The sequence below is a fragment of the Poecilia reticulata genome, chromosome 15 (genome assembly GCF_904066995.2).
Source record: "Poecilia reticulata chromosome 15, P_reticulata-male-v2, whole genome shotgun sequence".
Classification (NCBI taxonomy): Eukaryota; Metazoa; Chordata; class Actinopteri; order Cyprinodontiformes; family Poeciliidae; genus Poecilia; species Poecilia reticulata.
This window is the reverse complement of record NC_088844.1, coordinates 22,931,612-22,954,277: the sequence shown is the minus strand read 5'-3', so window position 1 is coordinate 22,954,277 and position 22,666 is coordinate 22,931,612. Positions and strand designations below refer to the sequence as shown.

Here is a 22,666-nt window from a genome sequence, read left to right as displayed (position 1 = left end):
AAGCAAACCGTACCAAATGAAAATGTTACAACTGCTGCAAATTTGATCCCCAGTCGAACTGGGCATGCAAGACACCCTAACTGACCCAAACCTGCTCTTGACATGCAGTGGAGCATAACCTTCTTCAATGTTCACCTTTTTCACATTTAACTACAAAAATATGCTTGACTGAAAGTGTCTTTCGATGTAAAATGCCAAAACCTGGTGGATCTCTTTGTGTTTGAACAGATTTCAACCTGACATCCCTACTTGAAGCATTCCTCAGCCGGGAGGTGAAGGCCGTCCCACTCAGGACGGGACAGAAGGCTGCGTCTGATGAGCAGAGCTCTGGGAAGAGGTCCCGCGTTGGTAGTGGCACCTGGAAGTCACGGAGATCACGCAGAACGTCACAGAGATACTCTGTGAAAGATGCTCGCAAGTCCCAGGTCTCCACCTCAGATTCAGAAGCCAACTCTGAAGACAGAGCCGTTGGGGGCTCAAGGAGCCGAAGACCACACGGTTCCACCATCCAGGTGAGCTGCCAGCATCATCGCTCTGAGGCCTCGCAGCTGACGTCTACGGCCACCAACACTACAGAAACCATGAGTGCACCGTATCCCCACCCCAGAGCCCCGGGTTCTCAGATGGTAGACCACGAAACCTTGACCGACCCAGCTGCAATATCCATCTTCAACCGCATGGAGAACTCTCCTTTCGACCTTTGTCATGTGTTGCTTTCCCTGTTAGAGAAGGTGTGTAAGTTTGACATGAGCATAAGTCACAACCCCGGTCTGGCCATCAGTGTCATACCGACCCTCACGGAGATCTTGACTGAATTTGGAGACTGCTGTGGTCTGGGGGCAGGAGGAGGGATGGGAGCAGAGGAACTGGCTGGAGGCTGGACGGAGGAACCGATCGCACTGGTTCAGAGGATGCTGCTACGCACCATCTTGCACTTGATGTCTGTGGATATAAGCCAGAGCGACAGACTTCCAGACAGCCTGAGGCGAAGTTTGACAGACCTGCTGCGAGCAACTCTCAAAATCCGAAGCTGTTTGGAGAGGCAGAATAACCCTTTTGCCCCGCGGTCAAAAAAGACCCTACAGGAAGTCCAGGATGATTTTTCTTTTTCCCGTTATCGCCACAGAGCTCTACTACTTCCTGAGCTTTTAGAAGGAGTACTACAAGTCCTCCTGAGTTGCCTCCAGGCTTCAACACCCAACCCTTTCTTCTTTAGCCAGGCTCTGGAGCTCATCCATGAATTTGTCCAGCACCGTGGCCTCGAGCTCTTTGAGGCCACGGTTCTGCGGCTGGAGGGACTCGGCAGGGCCAGTTCTGACGTAGGCAGAGAGGCGTCGGAGCGGCTACGCGGCCTCATTGCAGGGGTCTTCAAAATAATCAGCGCTATTAAGAAAGCCAAGTCAGAACAGCTTCATCAATCGGTTTGTGCTCGGCGCCGGCACCGTCGCTGCGAGTATTCCCACTTCCTCCATCACCACAGAGACCTGTCAGGCTTGCCCGTCTCCGCTTTCATGCAAGCAGCAAGACGCAACCCCTTTGAGGAGGATGTGGAGGGCTCAGAGGAATCTGAGGGGGATAACGTGCGGTACCCTGAGAGATGCTGCTGTCTAGCTGCCTGCACCCACCAGTGTCTCCGGCTCCTGCAGCGCCTCTCGCCCAGTGGGCCATCTGTGCTGCAGGTATTAGCTGGGATTCAAGCTGTTGGAATCTGCTGTTGCATGGACCCTCGCTCAGTTGTAGGACCCCTTTTACATGCTTTCCAAGCTCCAGGTCTCCGTAGTTACCAATCCCATGTGCTCAGTGTGCTAAGTCGGCTGATTTTAGACCAGCTTGGTGGGGGTCAGCCGTCAGAGAAAGCTAAACTGGCCTCTTGTAACATCTGTACTCTGGACAGCAGCCAACTTCCAGGCCTGGAGGAGACATTGCAACAAGGAGAACCTGCAAATATTTCTACCAGTTTATGTTACCGCTCCCAAGGTATCCTGCCTAGCGGAGGAGGGGCTGAGGACATGCTCTGGAAGTGGGATGCTCTGGAGGCTTACCAGGAGCTAGTGTTTGGTGAGGACTGGCAGCTGAGCCAGCAGATAGCCGGCCATGTGTGCCATCTAACACTACGGGGCAATGCTATAGTGCAGTGGCAACTCTACACACACATCTTCAACCCCGTTCTGCAAAGAGGGGTGGAGTTGGTCCACCATGCTCAGCAGCTGGGGGTTTCTACCGTCTGCACTCAGGTCTGCAGCTACCACACACAGTGCCTGCCTGTGGAGGTCCTACTCATCTACCTGCAAACATTACCAGCACTTCTCAAATCAAGGTGAGCTCCTCAACCACCCTTCTTTTCTTCAATCTGGAATCTTCTTACCTAAAAATGACCTATTATGCTTCCTTGAACAGGTTAGAATAGGTTTGTGGGTAATACAAAACATGTTCATGTTTTTGCACAGAATCATTCTTCGATAATGACATTTTAGTTTAGTGAGTACTTCTTTCAGACTGAGTTATGTTGGGGCCTGTTGTCACTTTAAAACCAAATTGCTGCTGCTGGCCATGCCCCTCAACTCAAAGTTTACACTCACGTGAAAATGGCTGCAAACAGATGAGTAATTATACGACCCTACATCTTGAAAAGCAGAAGTGGAGCCTCCTGTACAACCAAAAAGAAAACAGCAAGTGGTTTTTGAATAGTAAGACAATAATTAAACACTTGTCTTTTGCAGCAGCCATTATGCAATGGTAAAACCAGCTGACCAAACGTGCTGAAGCTCCCCTTGGGTTGCTAGGTAACAGGGCTGGGCTCAGCTCAGGATGCTAAGTAATCAGAAGATTTTTGAAACGGCTCATTTTCAAGACACCAAAAAACATGAATTTATTGTCAAAAAATGTCTCTGTGTATTTATTTCAACATTAATGGAACATTTAAACAAAATGTTAAGTCCCCTTTAAGTTTTCTCTGTTTTTGTTGGTTTTGCTCAAGTCTTAGCAGCTACTAATCCCAATGACATTGGGATTATTTGCATAAATACCATAATCCATTTACTTCTCAGTTGTTATAATTTAGTGCTGCATTGCAGTTTGCAACAGTTCAGGGATTGTATGAACACGAGACATAAAACTTTCCCAGCCACCTCAAAGAAGACTGTATATCCACTTGGTCATGAGATCCCTCTTTCCAAGCCCGTGGTAATTGTTACTAATCAATAATTTATCATGTTTTGGTGTCCCTAGTAAGACATGCAAGACTATTGACTGTTATGTAACATTGTTGCCTGTTTTTATAAGGCAGGTATTGTTGATCCACATACTACATTTCTTTTTCAGCACCTTAAAAAGTATTTAAGAAGATCAACATAAACATATGGAATTGAATCATAATGTGTTTTTTGTGACCCATTTAGATTGGGTTCAACTTGTTCTAAACTGGAGCGACTTTGGTGTTTTCCTGTGAAAGTCTTGCTTTCTCGCTCTCTTGGAGCCTTATTGAACCGCAAAAATATCAAAGCATGTCAAAGAAAACATACTTTTCCTCTAAGTAGCTTCTTGTGTTGCTATTTTCTTCCTCTGACTTCTCTTTTAAACACCTCATTGTTGTCGTAACCTGGTAGAGCTTACATATGGGACTCTGAAGAACTTTTTTTTTTTCTTCAGATGTTTTTTTGGTGCATCTCTAAAGTTGAAATTGTTTTTGTGGCGCTTTTAATTCAGCAGAGTATGTGGGGGAAAAAAAACTTTTGGATCAAGTTGCACAACTTTAATAAAACAATGTTTTGTTATTCTTTGAATATTCATATTAAATATTTAATGTACCATAATTCCTCGACACTTTGCGCTACCTGAAAAATTCCAATGGTTTCTGAAAGGGGAGATGTTGCTCTTTCCTGATGACATCAGGTTATTACGGTAATTTCACTCCTGCCATAGCAGGAAGTGAAATTATTCGGAGGGGCACTCTTTTAATAGATGGCAAATTGCGAAAATAACTTGCTAGATATTGAAAGTTCCAGTTGTTATGGATAAGTGGGCAAATATATTTATTCACAGGACATTTACAGAACTGCGTACAGTTAAAATAAACAACAATATCCAGCCGTCATTTTAAATTTAGGACATAAAAGGTTGATCAATTAATCTGAGGCCTGGCTTGGACTGACATGCCACATTTAAAGTATTTAACCTGTTCTAGGAAACAAAATGATAAAATCTAGCTACTGAGAAATTGCTTTTATATTTTTGAGAAAAAATACCTTTTAAATGTGATGGTTGTTCTGTAATTTAAAGAGCTCCATTTGCTGGACCAATCTGGCAACATTGTTTTGATAAAAAGGGAATTGGTAGATTATTAAGTACCTTATACATATATTAGGTAACATTAGAGCGTAGGGGGATAATTAAGACGAGGAATTTCATGCTGTTTGAATATGTGCTCTACATCTGTGACCGTTGGCTTAACACAATTCCCTTTCATAAAATCGTGCATATCACGACATGGGGAGTTAAAGATGAGCTGTCTTGATGGAATTTCATGTTACTAATGAAACCAGGAAATGTTCCAGAGAGCAAAACTAATAAAGAATGAGACAAATTGGAGGAAGGGTGAGGAAAGAGTTTCAATTTTAGAGGGAGAAAAATAACAGCTTAATTTAGAAATTGAATCTATTTAATTCATAGATGTCCAGTTCCAGTCCTCAAAAGTCAATGTCCTGCCAGTTTCAGACGAGTCTCTGCTCCAACACAGCTCATTCAAATGGTCCACTTTGGATACCGCTACTTTAATTAAAAACCATTATTATTTGTACTGGTAGGGAGTTAATGTGTAAATTCAGGAAATATCAGGTATTATTTTTTTATTTAACCTTATCAAAAAGGTAAAATCAAAAACCTTTTTGATTTAAAAGTTTTTAAATTAAAAAAAAAACCTTTAAATCAAAGGTTGGATTTAAACCTTTGATTTAACGGTTTAAATCAAACCTTTTTTTTGTATTTAAAATAATTTTTTGTATTTTTATATATACAAAAAATAAGGTTATTTTTTGTATTAGATGTTATTCATCTCTCACATTTGTATTTAAGTTGAACACAAATTTAAATCTAAGTCATAATTATGATGGCTCACAAAACACAAGCAGCAAAAAGCATAATGGATATCAAATACAGTAGCAGTTGTGGTTTAGTTTGAGCTTATTTAAAGCTGTTGGCTGCAGACGTGCGGATATTGTGGTCTATTTATATAAAGGTGCTGCTAGTGAATTATGTAAGTCTAGTACAGCTGGCCATGCTTTAGATAATCTGCATGTGGTTTTCCCAACATAAGAAGAGAAATCGCTCCATTCTCCATTTAGATTTCTACCACACTCACAAAAGAGGCTAAAAGTGACTTTTTAAGGATTATTTTGAATTCCCTTTCTTATTGTGTCTCCAGGTGATACTTTATACTTTCTATAAATATATATATTCTGTTTGACAGACAGTTGTGCTTGGTACAAGCATGTGTTGAGTTTGAGTCGATTAAATGTATTTATTTAAAAGCATGGATACGACCACTGAAGCAAGAATAAATTTACCACTGACTATAAGGGACGTATTTATTTATTCACTGTGTATTTAATCCACATATGGATTGACAGGAACACATTATAGGAGAAAATGAGTTATAAATCACAGTGGACATATTGGTGCTAAAAATCATTTGATCTGGATTAATTACATTTATCGACTGAGCACGACCTTCAGTGGTGCAACTGTCTCTAATGCAGATGGTAATTTTATCTCCCTATCTTTTGATTTGGTTGTTTTCCAAAAGATTAAAAACACGTTTGAATTTTCATCAGTTTTTATCTGTTTCTCACCACTTCCGTTATTCATTTGTGACATTCAAAGGCCGCTGAATTAGAGTTGGACCCAAAATTATTAATACCTTTGGTAGATTTAGATTTAAGGTCGTTTCATTCAACCTAGAAGTTTGTTTATGGATAATAAAATGTTGTAAAAAGAGTATGAGTTTTTAGGAAAAATTGTTTCTGTTTTTATTTACACTTTAATTAAAATGTCAAGCCTTTACAGGCGTCACAGCCATAAAACATTTTAATTGCTGAAAAATGTTTGGCATGATAATTTATCTTTTGTGATGAGCTTCAAGTCTCTGAGCTTGCATGGCCTCCTTACCATCACCCTAAACTATTTCTCCCTCCACGAATTTTCTGTCAGAGTCAAGTTGGGGGTCTGACTTTTCACATGTTGACGTTAGCAATATTTATTTAGTGGCTTCTCATCCTTTGCTGCAAATGATCAAGCATTCAGTAAAGGAATGCTTTTTTTAGGCAATAAAAAATTTTGTTTTCTTATTTAAAAAGGAATTAAATTATTTATTAACTTTTAATTTATTTCTAGAAAAGGCATAGGATTATAAGAGACATCTACAGAATGTGCCCATTTCTTTTTGTCCGATTAACCAATTAATCTTCAGAATAACTCATTACAAAAATAAATGTTAGTTGCAGCCCTGTAATATTTTGCATTTAAGCCAACACGTTACATTTTGGTCTGATCTGACCAGATGTTGCCTTTTTCTAGTAGAAAGCATAAACTGGGCAATCAGATCTTAAGTTATGTTCAAATTCAAGGTATTTCATCGTAGCTCTACTCATTGTAGTTCCACATTTTGTGTTTCAGAGTGGTGCGAGACCTTTTCATCAGCTGTAACGGGCTCAACCAGGTGACGGAGCTCGTCTACCTCGACCAGACTCGCTCTTTGGCCTTGAAGGTGTTTGAAACTCTGATCATAGGAGTTGGACACCAGCAGAGTGACGGGCTTCTTCATGAGCTGGAGAGTGCCGACACCAAAGAAAGGGAGGCCATCCTCGGCCTGGCTGAGGAGCTGGGGTCACGAGGGGTCGGAGAAGGCCCACAGAGCCTCAGCAAGTTTTACGAAGGCCTAAAGGAAGTGTACCCGCGCCACAAAAGCCGAACTGGACAGAACCATGGACCAGGGAGGAGCAGAACAGAGACCCACCTGCATGTGATCAACCTGTTCCTCTGTGTGGCCTTCCTCTGTGTCAGCAAAGAGGCGGATTCTGACCGGGACTCTGCCAACGACTCTGAGGACACTTCAGGTTACGACAGCACAGCGAGCGAGCCTCTAGGGGGCCGCCTGCCATATCTGTCCCCAGACAGTGTGGCGTTGCCCTCTAAAGAACAGCTACGGCGAGCCGCAGACGTCTGGTCCGTGTGCCGCTTCATCTACATGGCCAGCCCTCTGTTCCAAAGGCAGTTCTTCAGGCTCGGAGGACTGGATGTGTGCCTGCGCCTCATGGCCATGGTCATCCAGAAACTCTCGTGTAAGAGCAAGGATGGAAAAACAAAGAAGAAGAGAGAGGGCAAAGGGAAAGGCAGCCCTGAGTCTGCGGTTTCTGCTGCTTCACTGGGATCTGAAGATCCTCCCTACGAATCAGGAGATTTTCACAGTTTGGGTCCGACTGAGGGGAAGACCAAAGATCCAGGAAAGAGGTTTGACGAACAGTGGCAGCTTCAAAGTATTCGTCTTCTTGAGGCCCTGCTGGCGATTTGTCTGCACAGCGCTAACTCTGCCATGCAGAGGATAGAGCCGGAGCTTTCTTCTCAGGTTGGTTTATCATCTCTATGGCTAATTTTTTTTAATTAATTGATTATTGAAATAATCATAAACTAATTTAGTAATTGATTAATCACTAAGTGGTGTATGCAGACTCCAAAAAGGCCATTTATTCAAAGAACAGTACACTCAGAGACGTTATTAAGCCAAAACTATACAAAAATATGCATACTTTTGGCATTGACGATAAAAAAAAAACTTTTTTATTATAGTTTTAGCTTCACCTGGATCAAGTTAAGCACCTTTTGATATCCAATTATTAATTACTTAATCAAAACAAACAATCAAAGGCCAAATTTTTAATATGCTGATGTGAATTTTTTTTTTTTTTCTTTTAGTTTCAGATGTATCATTTGCCACAAATAATCAGGTGTACACTAAAGGAATGCTGTTATTGCATTTTAGGAAATAAAATGTGTATTTTTTTTCATTTAAACAGTATTGAAATATTAGTTTGTTAGCAACTTTCAATGTATTTATAATGTTTTATAAAACGGCTCCAGTGGTTAAGTGAAAGTCTGCAGAATATACCACAAAAAAACTACAACATTCAGTGAAACTCTGACCTGTAAACTTTTTGCTCACACTTTGGGAAGCCCTGATCTATTGCATTTCCACTTCAACAGCCTCAGTCTGTGGAGGAGACCCTGTTGGAGGTGAGAGACCAACTGTCTCGCTCAGGAGTGGTGAACTCTGACCTTGCTGTACCGCTGTTTGACTCCCTGCTGCGAGTGGCCTTGGCTCAGGTGACTTCATGTACCGAAACACCTGAGGAGAAACCAGAGAGGGTAAGTTCTGCATAGCAAGATACAATCTATGCATATTTTATCAATGGGTTTATGTCGGCACTCGATTTTGATTTTGACTTCAACACGGCAAAAACACTAATTCCTTCCAATAATTTTTGGTGTAGATTCTAGTGCAAATATTTTAGTTTTGTTTTACTTCAAGTGTGTTAACTTACAGGTAACTAAGTTACATTTTCTGATGTGACAATAATTTGCTAGTTGAACTAGTATCTTTTTATCATTAAGGAATTATTGTCTCAAAACAAGCTCTTCTGTCTTCCTTAAAAATTACTTGTAAGTTAGTTTTGTCTTATTTTAAGATTGCACTAGAAACTACCTAAGTGAAGTTTGTCTTCAAATCAGACAAAATTGATGTCAAACGTTTGTGCAGCAAAAATTTTCATTTTAAAGATATTGAGAAATGTTTCCAGAGGTCATGAAAGGTCAACCAGCTCCCCCATCGTCTTCAAATCAGACAAAATTGGCGTCAATCAACTCGACTACGTTTGTGCTGGTTTGTGCAGCAAACATTTTGTTTGCTGGACAAAAATGTTTGGACTTTGGACTTTGACTAGGCCACTTAAACACATTTTTGTTTGTGCTGCTTTGGCTTTGAAGATATTACTTAAAATTTAAAGGTCAGTTAAGGTCATGCAGCCCCACTCAACCCTCCCCCCCACTTCTACGAAATCAAAATGGCCTTTAAGATTTCACCTTTATTTATTTATTTTACCTTTATTTGTGACCTTTGGCGGCACAAATAAAAAATTTGCTGCACAAACGTTTGACACCAATTTTGTCCGATTTGAAGAAGGTGGGGGGTCTAGAACCTAGACCCAAAATACTTGGTAAGATTCTTTTTATGTAGTGAAGCTATAATTTTCAGCAAAACTTTTGTTTTTATTTTATTATTTTGAAATATTTTGCTTTCAAATGTGTCCCAGTGTGCATTTGTGATGCGACAAGGTATAAAATAACCTGTGGCACAAGAAGAAGCGTTTAGTAAACCCAGACAAGGATTAAAAACACAAAATGTTCAAGATTTTCTACTAGATAGCAATAAACCTAAACCAGAATTTGATTTACTGTCTGCTACACTGTAAAAACAGAATTAATTTTGGTCTAGTTTTTAGTGCAAATATCTCAGTACACTCGAAATAAGACATACAAATCTTATGTATGTATGGCTTGCTGAAGTAACTTTTCAGCAAGCCATAGAAGCTTGTTTTAAGTAAATGTCACCTTAATTTTGATGAAAAAGTTCTAGTTGTACTGGCAGATCAATTAACTCTCAACATGGGAAAAATGTCTTGTTTTAAGTGAAAAAAATCTGCCAATGAAACTAGTACTTTATTTATCAATGTTAAGGAAGTATTGACTTAAAACAAGAAAAGTTACTTGTACGTTTGTTTGTCTTATTTAAAGTGCAAGATATTTGCACTAAAAATTCGACCAAAATTACTTGGTAATATTTTACGTTTTTGCAGTGTAGTAACTTTAATGAATATGTTCTACTTTACTTTTATTATTTGCTGCAGCTTTTTCAGACGTACACATAGGAAAGTGAAGCCAATTGCAAACATGCTTGTCCTATATTTCCATTCAGAGCCATAGATCCATGACGTATTTGTCTTTAGGGTGTACTTGACGTTAAATATGGTCTCATTTGAAGTGTTTGCCATTCTACTTGTTCAAACTTAGTCAGCTGATTTAACAAAAGACATTATTTTTCTGGTGTTTTAGTGAAGTTAAATGTTTCTACAACCAAAACAGAGTTTTAGTAATTGAAGAAAATATCTAATTTTGATTAGAGGATGTGTAGATTGCAATGTTTTAGCTTCATTTTTACTTTCTTGTGTATTATTCCTCCTCTGCTCTGTTATTTTTAAATAAATTCCCACCAGCCATAACACTGAGTTTAGCAAGTTGGCAAATGACTGCTTGTTTTTCAAGATGTCACGAAGGTGATAACTAAGACACTATCACCCAGTTATGAACGTTATCAACGCCCCCTCTGCTGGTTCTGTCCTGAATTACCTGATTTATTGATATCAGACCAACAAACCTGACCACTTCAGCTTTGTTGGCTAACAATAACTTCACCTTTATGGTAAAATATAAAAGCAATATTATAAGTAAAGAATTTGAGCATAAATGAAAGGAAAGCAGTCTTCCAGCAAAGTGTTGTCAGTCACTAAAGTAAAGCATTTACATCATGTTGCTAAGCAACTGCTATCTGGACAACAAGATGGCAAATGTAATTACAGAGTCCATGAAGAGCAAGCATGACCTATTTAAATTTACACTCAGTTTCACCCACCTTCCTGTGTTTTAATGAATGGTGCAAAGGCATTTTATTTTTATCAGTTTATCATTTATAACGAATCTGAAAATGAATTTAAACATCAAACTATTCACGATAATTACAGCTGGGTGTATTTTGATGTGTGTCTCCCCAGCTTTGCACTTTAAAAACCTCAGAGTGTCTAAGAGCATCAGTTTTCCAGATTTCTCACTTTGGACTTTAACTAGGCCACTTAAACACATTAATGGGCTGTGATCTATTTCATATTAGCCTAATTTAGGTATGTTTAGCTGCTTGAAAGCTAAACCTCACATCCACACAGCATGATGAGGCCACTACCATGCTTCACAATGGGTTCAGGGTCTCGTCAGTTTTCTCCCACACAGTGTTTTGGATTTAGATCCAAAATGTTAAGATATGTAACGTTTTCTTTGTTTCAAGCTTCAAATTCGACTTTTTATTCGATTTTCTGTCATTCTTCCGTAAATCGCTGATTGGTTTATCAAATGACCGGGTGCTGCACTCTAGATCTTAAAGTGATCCAGAGTGCAGCACCCAGAAGCCTGACCATATAAGGCCAATATTGACCTCTTTACACTGGCTGTCTGTTTCGTTTCAGATAGATTTTAACATTATTTTAACAACTTATAACGTTTTAAATGGGTTAGCTTTTTAAACTTTACTTTGTGTCCAGAACCATAAGATCCAGTAATCAGTTGCCATTGAAAGTCCCTCAGACTCGAAGCTCGAAGGAGATCGGGCTTTCTCTTTTTCTGCTCCTATTCTCTGGAATAAATTGCCTTCCCAGATTAGATCTGCCCACACCCTGCGTCATTTTAAATCGCTTCTTAAAACTTTATTTTATTCGCTGGCATTTAATTGAGGCCTGATATTGTAACTTTTCTGTTGTGATGTTTTATTTTTATTTTATTTACTTATTTTTATGTTTTAATTCCATCAATTTATTCTGTTATGGCATTATTCTTGTACAGCACATTGGTGCAGTTTTGACCTGTCTTTAAAGTAGTTGTCCAGTTAGCAGACTCTTCCACCTGAGTTGTGGCTCTCTGTAAAGTAATTGTTTTTTTTGCACTGGATTTAAAATCCATTTATTTAATTTTCATGATTTTGAAGTGCAAAATGCGCAAAAGTATAAGGTGTATAAATACTTTTCTAAATCACTGTAACTGCATTGTTTCTGTCAATTACAAGTATTGGATGAGAATATATCTCATCCATCCTTTTTTTTTTCCCCTCAGATTTACTGTTTTTCTAAAAACTTCGTACTTTCTCTGTAGACCCAGCAGAGTGTGATGTTTACTTAAAGATTACCGAAGCTGCAAAGCTCTGAAATTAGTGTTTCGCAACAGACAGTGTCGCATTTTTTGAGATGATTACCTACACATCACAGTTAAAGGTATGGTTTCTCACCTCTTGCTGGTGTCAGAATAATTCCTCTTTGTCCGTATTGTTGTTGGGAGTTTTCCGATGTGTGCATACGATAACCAACTGTGCACAACAAGGAACTGGGCTGTGTAGATGCAGTGCAAGTCAGCTGATATTTGTCTTATGACCAAAATCTTGTACTTTTTTCCCTGCCTTTTTTCACCACATAAGTGGAAAGACCACTACTTGTCATGCTGGAAATACTTTTGGTCAAGGAGATTTTTTTTTTTTTTTTAATTATCAATGGATTTTGTGATTAATCTTAAATCTTACCACCATTTAAGGTCGCAGGATTGGGAGGAGGATCTTGGTTTAGTTTCATTTAAGCTTTTTTTTTTTTTTTTTTTACCAGAAGCTCCAGGTGTTTGCTGAGGGGGCGGCTCCGGCAGGAGATCTGTCTGAGGAGGTGGATGAGGTGCAGAGCTGCAGTGTCAGGCTCCCGGGGGAGGAGGAGGGCTACGACGCTGATAGCGAAAGCAACCCGGAGACCATGAAGCAGCAGGAAGAGGGTAGGTCCACACACAAATGCGCACTAAAACTGTGTACACAACTCTTTGCTCTTACTGCAAACCTGAACCGTCTGCTTCAGCTGTGCCGTTTCTGGCGGATCACTATAAACGTCCTCTGCTCTTTACGTCTGGTTTCTGTTGCTGAGAAATGTCAGCAGACTTATCTGGCTTGACTGAGAGGTCATGTGCTGGTCTCAACCTCTGACCCTGTTGATAACTTGCCTTGGGAAAACCTCATTTCTAATTCTGATCAACTCAAAACTGAATGGTTCTGGACTTTATTTTTTGCTTTCGATCCGTTCTGTCGTGTGACAGAGATAAAGCAACATCCTCCTGCGGAGGATATTTAGCAAGAAGTTGATATTTTTATTGCACATGGATGACAAAGCAGAAAGCAACCCTGAGCCCGATGCAGGTTAACGAATTGGCCTGATTACACTGGTTTTTTTTTTTTTACTTTAATCCCCTCAGAAAGGACTCATTGTGATAAGTTTTACAACTGGCTGGCAGCGAGACCTCATAAGCTGCATCTTGTGACTTGAGGTTCCAATCTGATGGAGGGGCTGGCTTCCTGGAAAAATGATTGCATCACCTAAAACAGAGAGCGTTTTAAATTTGAACAATGAGAAACAAAATCCCATCAGCTCCAACTAATGAATTATCAGGTTTTAAAAGTCTATGAAATGACTATTTCTGTAAAATCTTCATCCGGTTTTGAAAATGGTCCTTTTTTTAACCTTTAGTCAGACTAAACTAAAATCAGATACATTTGTTTTCAATCAAAGTATAATTGTTAAACTTTTTCTCCTTTAAATATTAAACATATATCTAATATATAACTATATATAAGATTGTGTCCATTAGTTTTAACATATATAATCTATTTCTTGTCAAATTTATGAGTTTCTGCTTCATATTATTTCTTGACGTCTTTCTCTTACATTTGTTTTCTTTTTTATAATTATTTTTAAATAAGGCACATACCTTGATGGCAGTCCAGCAACCACCTTACACAATTGTCTTTGTAGTTTTATATAAATTTAAAAAATATGTGTCAAAATACTCATTGTTGCTTTCCAACGTATTGAATTCACCTTTCAGCTTAGACATCAGAATAACTAGAAATTTAAAAAAAATGAAACAAAAAGAAACAAACAAAACCAGTAAAAATTGAAAAATATAAACAAAAACAAATACGACTGCTTCTGCCAAAAAACAACAACATAAAAAATAAAAACAAAAAAGCTGATTTATTTTTTAACCATAAAGGAGCAGTAGAACAGAAGGTAAAAATTGCTGGTTAGAAATAACATAACAATAATTTCCCCACTCAAAGACTGATTTATTTTCCTCTCCTTCCTTGTAACAACCCACATGCAGCCAATGTTTAAACAAAATCAGGTTTTAATGCCCTGTACCTTTAAAATCCACAAACTTGTCTTTTTGTTGTTTTTTAAAGCCATTGTAAATCTCTCCCTTACATATATTTTTTATACTGTATTGTGGTAATCATCAATCTCTCATATATCTACCTGGAACCATTTTCCTAAATTTGTTTTCATAAGATTATTTAGTAGGTTAAGAATAACTGTTTTTAAAGCGGAAAGAAAAAAAAAAAACCTTGAGGCACAGACAAAACACATTCAGCAGTGCAGCGGAAAAATTATGGTCAATTTCATTTATGCTTATTTTGTGTGTTTTAGTTCCAACTGCAGGCTTTCAAAACAACTTTTAAATGATTTGCACAGATGTGAGTATTTGGATGTGAGATCAAAGCGGCACGCTCTCTAGAAAAACTATGACTGACGTCTGAGATTCTTCAAAAGCTTAAAAGTTTGTATGATTTATTGTCTGCCAAATAAATCATAATGAGACATTCATACTTATTGAAGTACTTTTGCTTCACATGCTTAGCGTAGAACAAATTTACTGCAACTCAAAACATCTTCTTCTCATCAGCTGTTGAATATTTAAATTAGTTTGAAATTTTAACAACAGTTTCCAACTTCGGAGATTTTTGTTTCTCGACTTTGTTTTATCAGAAGTTTTTCTGATTAGACTTGATTTTGAAAATATTTACTTAAATTAAGGTTTCGATTTTCCAAACATTTTCTGTTTAATTTTTTTAAACACTTTAACAGGAGTTCCAACAAATTCTCTGTTTGCCTCATTAATCCATTTAATCTTTTCTTTTCTTGGCTTCTTTTGTGCTGCAGTGTTGCATCAGTTGCGCAGCATTTTTTTTTTTTACTAAACCTCACTTGAAAGCACCAATAACTTACCCAGTATAACCAGTATCTCAGATAAAGTAAAAAGCAAAAAACACATGGAAATGGACGGAGAATGAGGCGTTTTGATTAAAGAGCGTGCAGGTGACAGACTTGTTGGAATATGATTTTTACTCGTCTGTCACCGTTACTCCAGCAGTAATGGTGTCGTCTTTATTGGGCATTTTATCAGAATGTAAACGTTATTTAATTTTAATGACACAGTTCTTAAAAAAAAACAGTGTCAGACCTTCAGAGGTTTGGGTTAAACTGCTGATAGAAATATGTTTTTCACAACTTCATTTTGGTGTTTTTATATTCTGTTTTAAATTGAACAATTCTCCGTTTTTGAAAATAACATTTTTGGAACATTGGGATATTTTTTTTTCACCAATGTATTTTATGTTCCATAGTTCAGTGATGTCAGCACGCCCAGGGCGGCCATCTTGTTTGGCAATGATGTTTTACAGTTTCTATTTATTTGGACTTTGAATTCAGGTCATTTTTCTCTGCTACATTTTCAGAGAAAAAAGTCATAATATTCACACAGCAATTGGGTCAAAATAATATGATAGAAAAAGTTGTGATATTACCATAGAAATATTTATTGTAATATTAAAATAATACATTTTATGGGAACTCCAACACAAAAAAGCAAAAAAATTTAATGATAAATGTTGAGAGTTGTGAAGTTATACTTTAGTAGAAGTTTCACAGATAATACTTAATATTTTATAGAAATACTTTGCACGTCAACTTCAAATTATTATCTGTAGCAGTAGATTGAAACAATTGTACAAACAACTGTTTACTTCTAAGAATGAACAAAATGAACTGGTCACATCAAATCTGTTATATCGAAGCTTTTTTTGTCATTAAAATAAACATTTTTCTCATTTTCAAACATTCTTTCTATAAAATTGCATCTTTATTCTGCTAGTATTATGACTACATTGTAAATAAACAAAAATTCTCAATTTGGCACTGACATGACCTCATCCAAGCCACATTTTGAAAATATTTTATGTCATTTACTTCTTATTTTAGAAAAGAAAGTGAAAAAAATGGATTAAAATTGGATATGATACAAAAAAATCTCCAGTTAATTTTTTTAGCCATATTTCGCAGCCCTAGTTTGTCTCCAACCTTAGCTTTCCACATAAGCATCACGAATAACTAGAAAAAATCTTTACTGTCTTAAATGTTCTGCTCTGAACAGAGACATATTGGGGTTGTTTATATTCCAATACGTCACAAGCATTACTCTCTACTTTATACATTCTTCAGGGAAAACTGCTAGACCTTACTGTAAATATACAGAAGACAGTATTTATGTGTTTTTGTACTAACAGTGCAGATGTGCGCAGGGGAACGAGCAGCTTCATTAATAAAAGGAGCTTCCAGGCACCGTGTGAGAGGCTGCAGGGCTGCAATCCTGTAAATCATGAGGGGAAACCCATACTGCTCCAAGGCTGAGCGCAGACCTCCGGCTAGTTCATTTCCATGAGATTCCTCCAACATCAGTGGTTGGGAATGGATGGAGTCTGGAGGCTATTCGTGTTAATGGTGTTAGCTAGTCTGTAGGGCCAATTAATAATCTGTTGGATTGTGGGTTTTTTTTGTTTTTTTTTATCTTCCCCTGCTGACTGGACGTTTTCTCAGTAGGGAAGGTGGAGCCTGCAGGATTGAGTGAGTTTGCGGCAGCAGCGGAGGATGGGCCGGAGCGCGGCGTGCTGCTGTTCCCGGAGATATGCACCATGGAGTTACGGCTTCTTGCCTCCGGCTCGCCGGACCTGGAGGTTCTCGGTCACGTGTTTCACAGCCTGCTGGGCGCCGTGCATGCCAACCACCGCAACGCCGCCTTGCTCTATGACCAGGTCCGACTGAATACCTCTTCCTCTTTGTGCTGGGTGTTCACTGCCCCGCAGGTTTGACATAACCCTTCACTTTGGTTTCTCACAGGGAGGAGTCAAAACCATCCTTTGTAGTTTTCACAACATCCTCAGCCAAACAGACCTCTCCTTTAAAGGTTTGTCATTTATTTTATCCAGGAAAACATGTTTAAAGTTCATATTTTTACAGACATGACGTTTTAACTTGACCCCCACAGTTCAAGCATAATATTTTGCTTAGATACTTGGCTAAATCTGTACCCAGTTAGGTTCTCAGAGTTGGACTTATTTTGCTATTTCTATTGTTTATTTAAGATTTACTTCAGTGTCTGTTATTTCTCCTTCATTACCATCCATTGCAAAAGTATTCATACTTTTTCACATCACCACAGAATGAGCTAGTCAAAGTCTAGACCTCCTGTAAATCCAATTTACAATCTGTGGCAAGACTTAAAGATGTACATTAGCAGACTCTCTCCATCCCGGTGTTTGTATGGGTGCTTCTGTTGAAAATGCTTGAATTTAGAAAGAGCTTAATTTCTGTATAAAATACTTGAAAGTACTTGATATTTGTGATGAAGTGGAGTCTAATATTTGATAAAAGATTTTCAATGGGGTTCAGTGCAGGGGGCTCTTCATTTTATTTGTTAAGACAAAGTGAGAACCATTTGTCTGTGTCCTTCCACCTTATGGTAAGGCTCTATACTGTGTTGGTCTATCACATGAAACAGCAATAAAATATACAGAAGTTTGTGGTTGCAGCCGGATGTGATGTGAAAAACTTACAGAGGTGTAAATACTTTTGCAAGTCAAGTTTGACAATAAAACCGACATGATTAAGTGCTCATGTCTTGGCAGATTGAATAGAAACTGTTTATATATTCCTGTTCTTTATTGCTGGTGTTTAGATTGCCAGACGGTGCTGGTGGAGCTGCTGGTTGCCATGGTGAACCAGCGCATTACAGCAGAGGAGCTGGCCCTATTGATCCGCCTCTTCCTGGAGAAAACCCCACCTACAGTAAATACCACTCCGTCACTCAGCACTCTACTGTTTGCTTACGTGCAGCCAGCTTGTGATCACAGTCTGCGAGTTTCAGTTTATTAATAATAAACTAGAGTTTCTGCGTAAGACGCGCTTCCTGTCACTCTCCCTCCGCACTTCATGGTTCTTTGAAATTCATCAACACATACTAGGCCCTGGAGCCCTCTTCACATCACACACAGTTAACACCAAAGTGTGCGGAAGAGATGTGACGCTGCAGCTCATTAGCACAAGTATGTTTGGTGGTAGCCTGCAGGAGAGAGCTGTTCTTGGCCTCAGTTCGAGTGAAACGTTTATTTTTACCAACAAGAGAATATTCTCAGTGCTTCTTACATTATTAAGCTACGTCAAACGGAGGTTTATAAACCGAAAATCAATCTGAATAATTAATCTTTTTTCCAATTTTTAAAGCAACCCTCGCATATTTAAAGAATTAGAATGTTTTAAGATTAACACTAACACACTTTTAATCATTAATAATAATAAAAAAGAAATATAAAACAACAGCTAATGAACAATTAAATCAGAATCACTTGTTTGCCATTGCTAATAAACAAGTTCAGCGACTAAAAAATAAAGTTTTATCTTTAAGTTTTATAACTACAGAATTAAACGTTAGGAGTTATTAAATGTTTATCTGTTTTTCAGGTTTCACAGGACCTGAAAGACGTATAATTTAGAGTTTGAATACCGTATTTTCCGCACAGTAAGGCGCACCGGATTATAAGGCGCACCTTCAATGAATGGCCTATTTTAAAACTTTTTTCATATATAAGGTGCACCGCATTATAAGGTGCATAGAATAGACGCTACAGTAGAGGCTGGAGTTACGTTAGGCATCCACTAGATGGAGCGGCACTAAAGGGAATGTCAACAAAACGGTCCAAGTCCGGTCGGCGAGGAGAACCTTCCACGATTGGGCCGGGGCGTGGCCGGACGATGGTCACCCTTCTCCGTTTGCGCACAGCATGTTCGTGGAGAACGTGGTGCTAAATGACCTGCTGACGACCTGATTCTAGACTGTTGGTAGATAGATAGGTCAGTCAAACTTTATTAATAGATTACAAACCAGCGTTCTGACAACTATCCCAGCATGCACCGCATGCTTCTTCTTCTACGGGCAAAAATGAAGTCGGCGGCTGCTTACTGTAGTTGCTAGGCCTGTTGTGGCTCAATATTGGTCCATATATTAGGCGCACCGGATTATAAGGCGCACTGTCGGTTTTTGAGGAAATGTAAGGGTTTTAGATGTGCCTTATAGCCTTATAGTGCGGAAAATACGGTACATACGTTAACATAAGGTCGTTAAAAAATAAATAAAAAAAAGGGGGGGAATGTTTTAGAAGCTTGTCGGAGTTTGTATTTTTTGGAGTTATGTTGGACACAAGGTCTTGACTTGCACAGCTAAACATAGCATATAAACACACATAACAAACATTTAGTAATATTGAATTTGAGAGGGTTATCAGTCTCTTACCCCTTTCAGGAAGGCTTTTCTTGCTAGGTTTGCTGGTTCTTGTTACTCACAGCTCAGTTCAAACTCCTTTCTGGATGAAGAGCCATCAGCAGGGACAGACCATCCAATCAGAGGAGGTATAAAAACTATGTCACTGTGTGGAGATAATTAAAACATGGATTCTTGTATTTTTAAATGGAGAGTATTATGTAAAATCTTTTTTTTTTAGCTCTCCTCCCATGTTTCTTACTGCGCAGAGCTCCTCTAGACTAGCAGCAGCAGGAATTAGCGAACACATGAGTCTACTCAGCTCATCTTATATACTACTACTCAGTCCAGTGCTCCTCAGAATGGTTTCAAATGATAATAAGGAGAAGCGTTGTTGTGAAGGCGACATGTGAGAAGAGTAGGAGCTTCTTAAAGAGACAGAGACCAATTTCAAAGTGTAAAATATCTTTTAATTAATTTTTTATATCTGCAGCATTTTTATAACAACTGAAGGTAACATAGTTACTTGACTGTGCGATAAAGAGACACTGTGTGCCTGAAAAATACACAATACCTCCCCTTTAAGAAAAAATGTCTTTACTAGGGAACAACAGCGTCAACAATTTAGTACTCTGTCCAAAATGACTGTGGTGGCTTTTTGATTAGTATATTATTCTACTGAATAAAATGACAGGTTCCAGGTGACAAATAACAAGCAAAATATTAAATCTTTTTTGAGTGTAACAGTCTTCAAAGTGACAAAAATATTAATATTCAGAGATGCCTGGGTGTTGCCTGTGTGAAATAGGAGCTTATTTTAGCAAGACCTAAGAGTCTGGCATTTGCGTTTTAAAGTGCCCTGGAGCATAGAAGCTAATAAAGATAAAAGGTCAAATCTGAGATTTTTGTGTGCTCTCATCCCAACCTTTTTAATTTTCTTTGTTTTATAGGCTATATTACTGAAGGGTATCCTACAAATTGTCGAAGCCAACATGGACATGGAGCCTCTTCACTTCCTGACGTTTCCAATACTCCATGGGGTTTCAACACCCGGAGGCTCATCGCCTGGCTCCAGGCTGAGCGGCACCGCCGGAGGCAAAGCCGTCAGTCTGCTTTGGAAGGGGAAACTTTCTCCTGGTCGCAGGGAGGGGGAACCAGAGTACCGACCGAGCCACCTCTGGTCTTCCCCCTGGCACACGGCGCCTCTCCACCTACCTCTTGTGGGGCAGAACTGCTGGCCCCACATGGCCCCCGGTTTCAGCGCCTCGATGTGGTTGAGGGTGACGGAGCTGGAGGAGAAGATCGACGACAAAGGTTGGGATTCTTTACTGCTTGATCCACTTGAAAGACGGGCAGTTTCTAAGATTTGCTTTATTTTCCAGAAGAAAGCGTCCGTCCTGCATCTGAGATCCATCATGCTTCACCTCAGACTGGAGCAAAGTCAGCAGAAGAAAACCTTGTTCATGTTCTCTCCATGGGCTCCAAGGCGCTGATGCTTCAAGTGTGGGCAGACTTCTCCAAAGGCTCTCTCACCTTCAGGTGAGGATGAAGTTTTTATGTGCAGAATAAGTTTCTATTTCTACTTTTTAGCGTTTTATGCAATTTTAGAAGACAATTTATCATAATGCCAATTTTAATGATGACATTTGGGCCTTTACTGCCTCTAAAAACAACCCAAGCGCTTAAAGAAAACCATCCAGCTGTTTTTTGGCAATAGGTACTGCCCGTTACCTAGCAGCCCCAGCAGAGTTCTGCTGGTCACCTAGCAACCAAAGTAGAGTTCCAGAACGTTTGGTCAACTGGTTTTACTACTGTATGCGCTGTACAATGGCTGCTGGAAAAACAAAGTGTTTTATTGTTGACTTATCATCCAGAAACCACCTTATGTATTCTTGTTGCTTGTGCAGGAGGCTCCACTAATGCTTTTCGAAGCTGAATGCCCAGGTCCCTCTTGAAAATGAGATCTGGATCTCAACAGGGTTTACCTGGTTAAAGGAAATATAAATATAAATAAATGTGTTCCAACTTGTTCAAGGAAACATAATATGTCACCTTTAGGGAGAAAAATACACATTTGCATCATGATAAATTAAACAATTACAATAAGAGAAAGATTGCAATGTTTGGAATAGAAAGCAGAATGATGTAAAAGAAAGAGGAAAGAAAGTATATACTATGAAATATAAAGAAATAAATAGAAAAGTAAACAATGTTAAATAATTATAAATTTTATCTACTATAACAGAGTGCATTATAAGGTTATTTTTTATTAAATTTGGTCTCTAAAACTAAGATAAGATCTTCTGAATTTCACATAGTCCACGCAACATTGCCACCTAGATTTAAATTGTTCAGTCTTGTGTTTGAGAGAGGCTTTTATTTATTTCATTTTATATATGCTAAATGTTATATTCATGCAGTGATATAAGGTTTATTTGTCCTTCTATAGCTATTTTTATGTTTCTTGTTCTTAACCCTCCTGTTGTCCTCATTTTCTGTGTATAGGGAAAACATACAAATCTCGGTCATTTTGACCCGAGGACATGTTTGTTTTTGAAACTTTTTGGGGTATATCACCAAAGTAACATAAGTTGGTTTCTTGAAAATATGTTATTTGGTATTATTTATCTCTTCCCATTAATCTTTAATGATTGGACCGTCCCAAAAAAACATAATGTTTTGCATTTTCATTTCTGCATTTTCTCAACAAGTAGGATTCCTATCTTGGTGCCGTTTCCGAGGATGTTATAAAGAGTCTTATGAGCTTTTTCCATCCAAATTCTTGCTGTTGTAGTGATTTATTACATCTCCACTGGCATCTCCATCCAGGCTGCTGCTATTTCTAAGGTGTGCTGTTGCTAGGATCTAAACTTACATGCATTTGTAATTCTTTGCTCTCTCAGAATTTGCATAGACCCGAATGACGACATAAAAGCCGGGCTGCTGGCGCAGGCAGAGTCGGTCGAGGGAATGTTCAGACGAGGGCAGTGGCAGCACCTCGGCCTCACTTACAGCCAGCAGCCAGAGGGCAAGAAGAACGTCCACGGCCGCGTTGTCGTGTGGGTTTGTGGCATCTGGTAAGAAAACCTGTCGGAAATATGCAGTGTTTTGGCAAAACAATCCATCAGATTAATCCTGTGATTATTGAAATACTGGTCAACTGATTTAGGAATTGATTATTAACTGGAGCTGAAAAAATAACAGTCAGAGCTCTGATTAAACCAATACTGTATTAAAAAGATACACATTCTGAATTAAAAGGAAAAAAAACACATTTGTCTCTAAGTATGTTCTACCCAAAACTACTTAATCTCCTATTAAGCATTTTTTATTGTCAAATTATTAA

At 38.7% G+C, this 22,666-nt stretch overlaps 1 protein-coding gene across 7 annotated transcripts in view; it reads left to right on the top strand.

The window, feature by feature from the left end:
* Positions 1 to 22,666, top strand: part of lyst (lysosomal trafficking regulator) — a 76,986-nt gene that overhangs the window by 21,776 nt on the left and 32,544 nt on the right. For 6 of the 7 annotated variants that reach the window (XM_081616051.1, XM_081616052.1, XM_081616054.1 and 3 more), the window contains 10 exons: positions 229 to 2,317; positions 6,670 to 7,618; positions 8,254 to 8,415; positions 12,519 to 12,675; positions 16,605 to 16,819; positions 16,905 to 16,971; positions 17,743 to 17,852; positions 20,271 to 20,634; positions 20,703 to 20,859; positions 22,224 to 22,397. In XM_081616051.1, coding sequence (XP_081472177.1) covers positions 229 to 2,317; positions 6,670 to 7,618; positions 8,254 to 8,415; positions 12,519 to 12,675; positions 16,605 to 16,819; positions 16,905 to 16,971; positions 17,743 to 17,852; positions 20,271 to 20,634; positions 20,703 to 20,859; positions 22,224 to 22,397 — 4,444 coding nt within the window. The remainder of the gene's footprint in view (positions 1 to 228; positions 2,318 to 6,669; positions 7,619 to 8,253; positions 8,416 to 12,518; positions 12,676 to 16,604; positions 16,820 to 16,904; positions 16,972 to 17,742; positions 17,853 to 20,270; positions 20,635 to 20,702; positions 20,860 to 22,223; positions 22,398 to 22,666) is intronic. The other variant, XM_081616053.1, reaches the window with a different exon arrangement.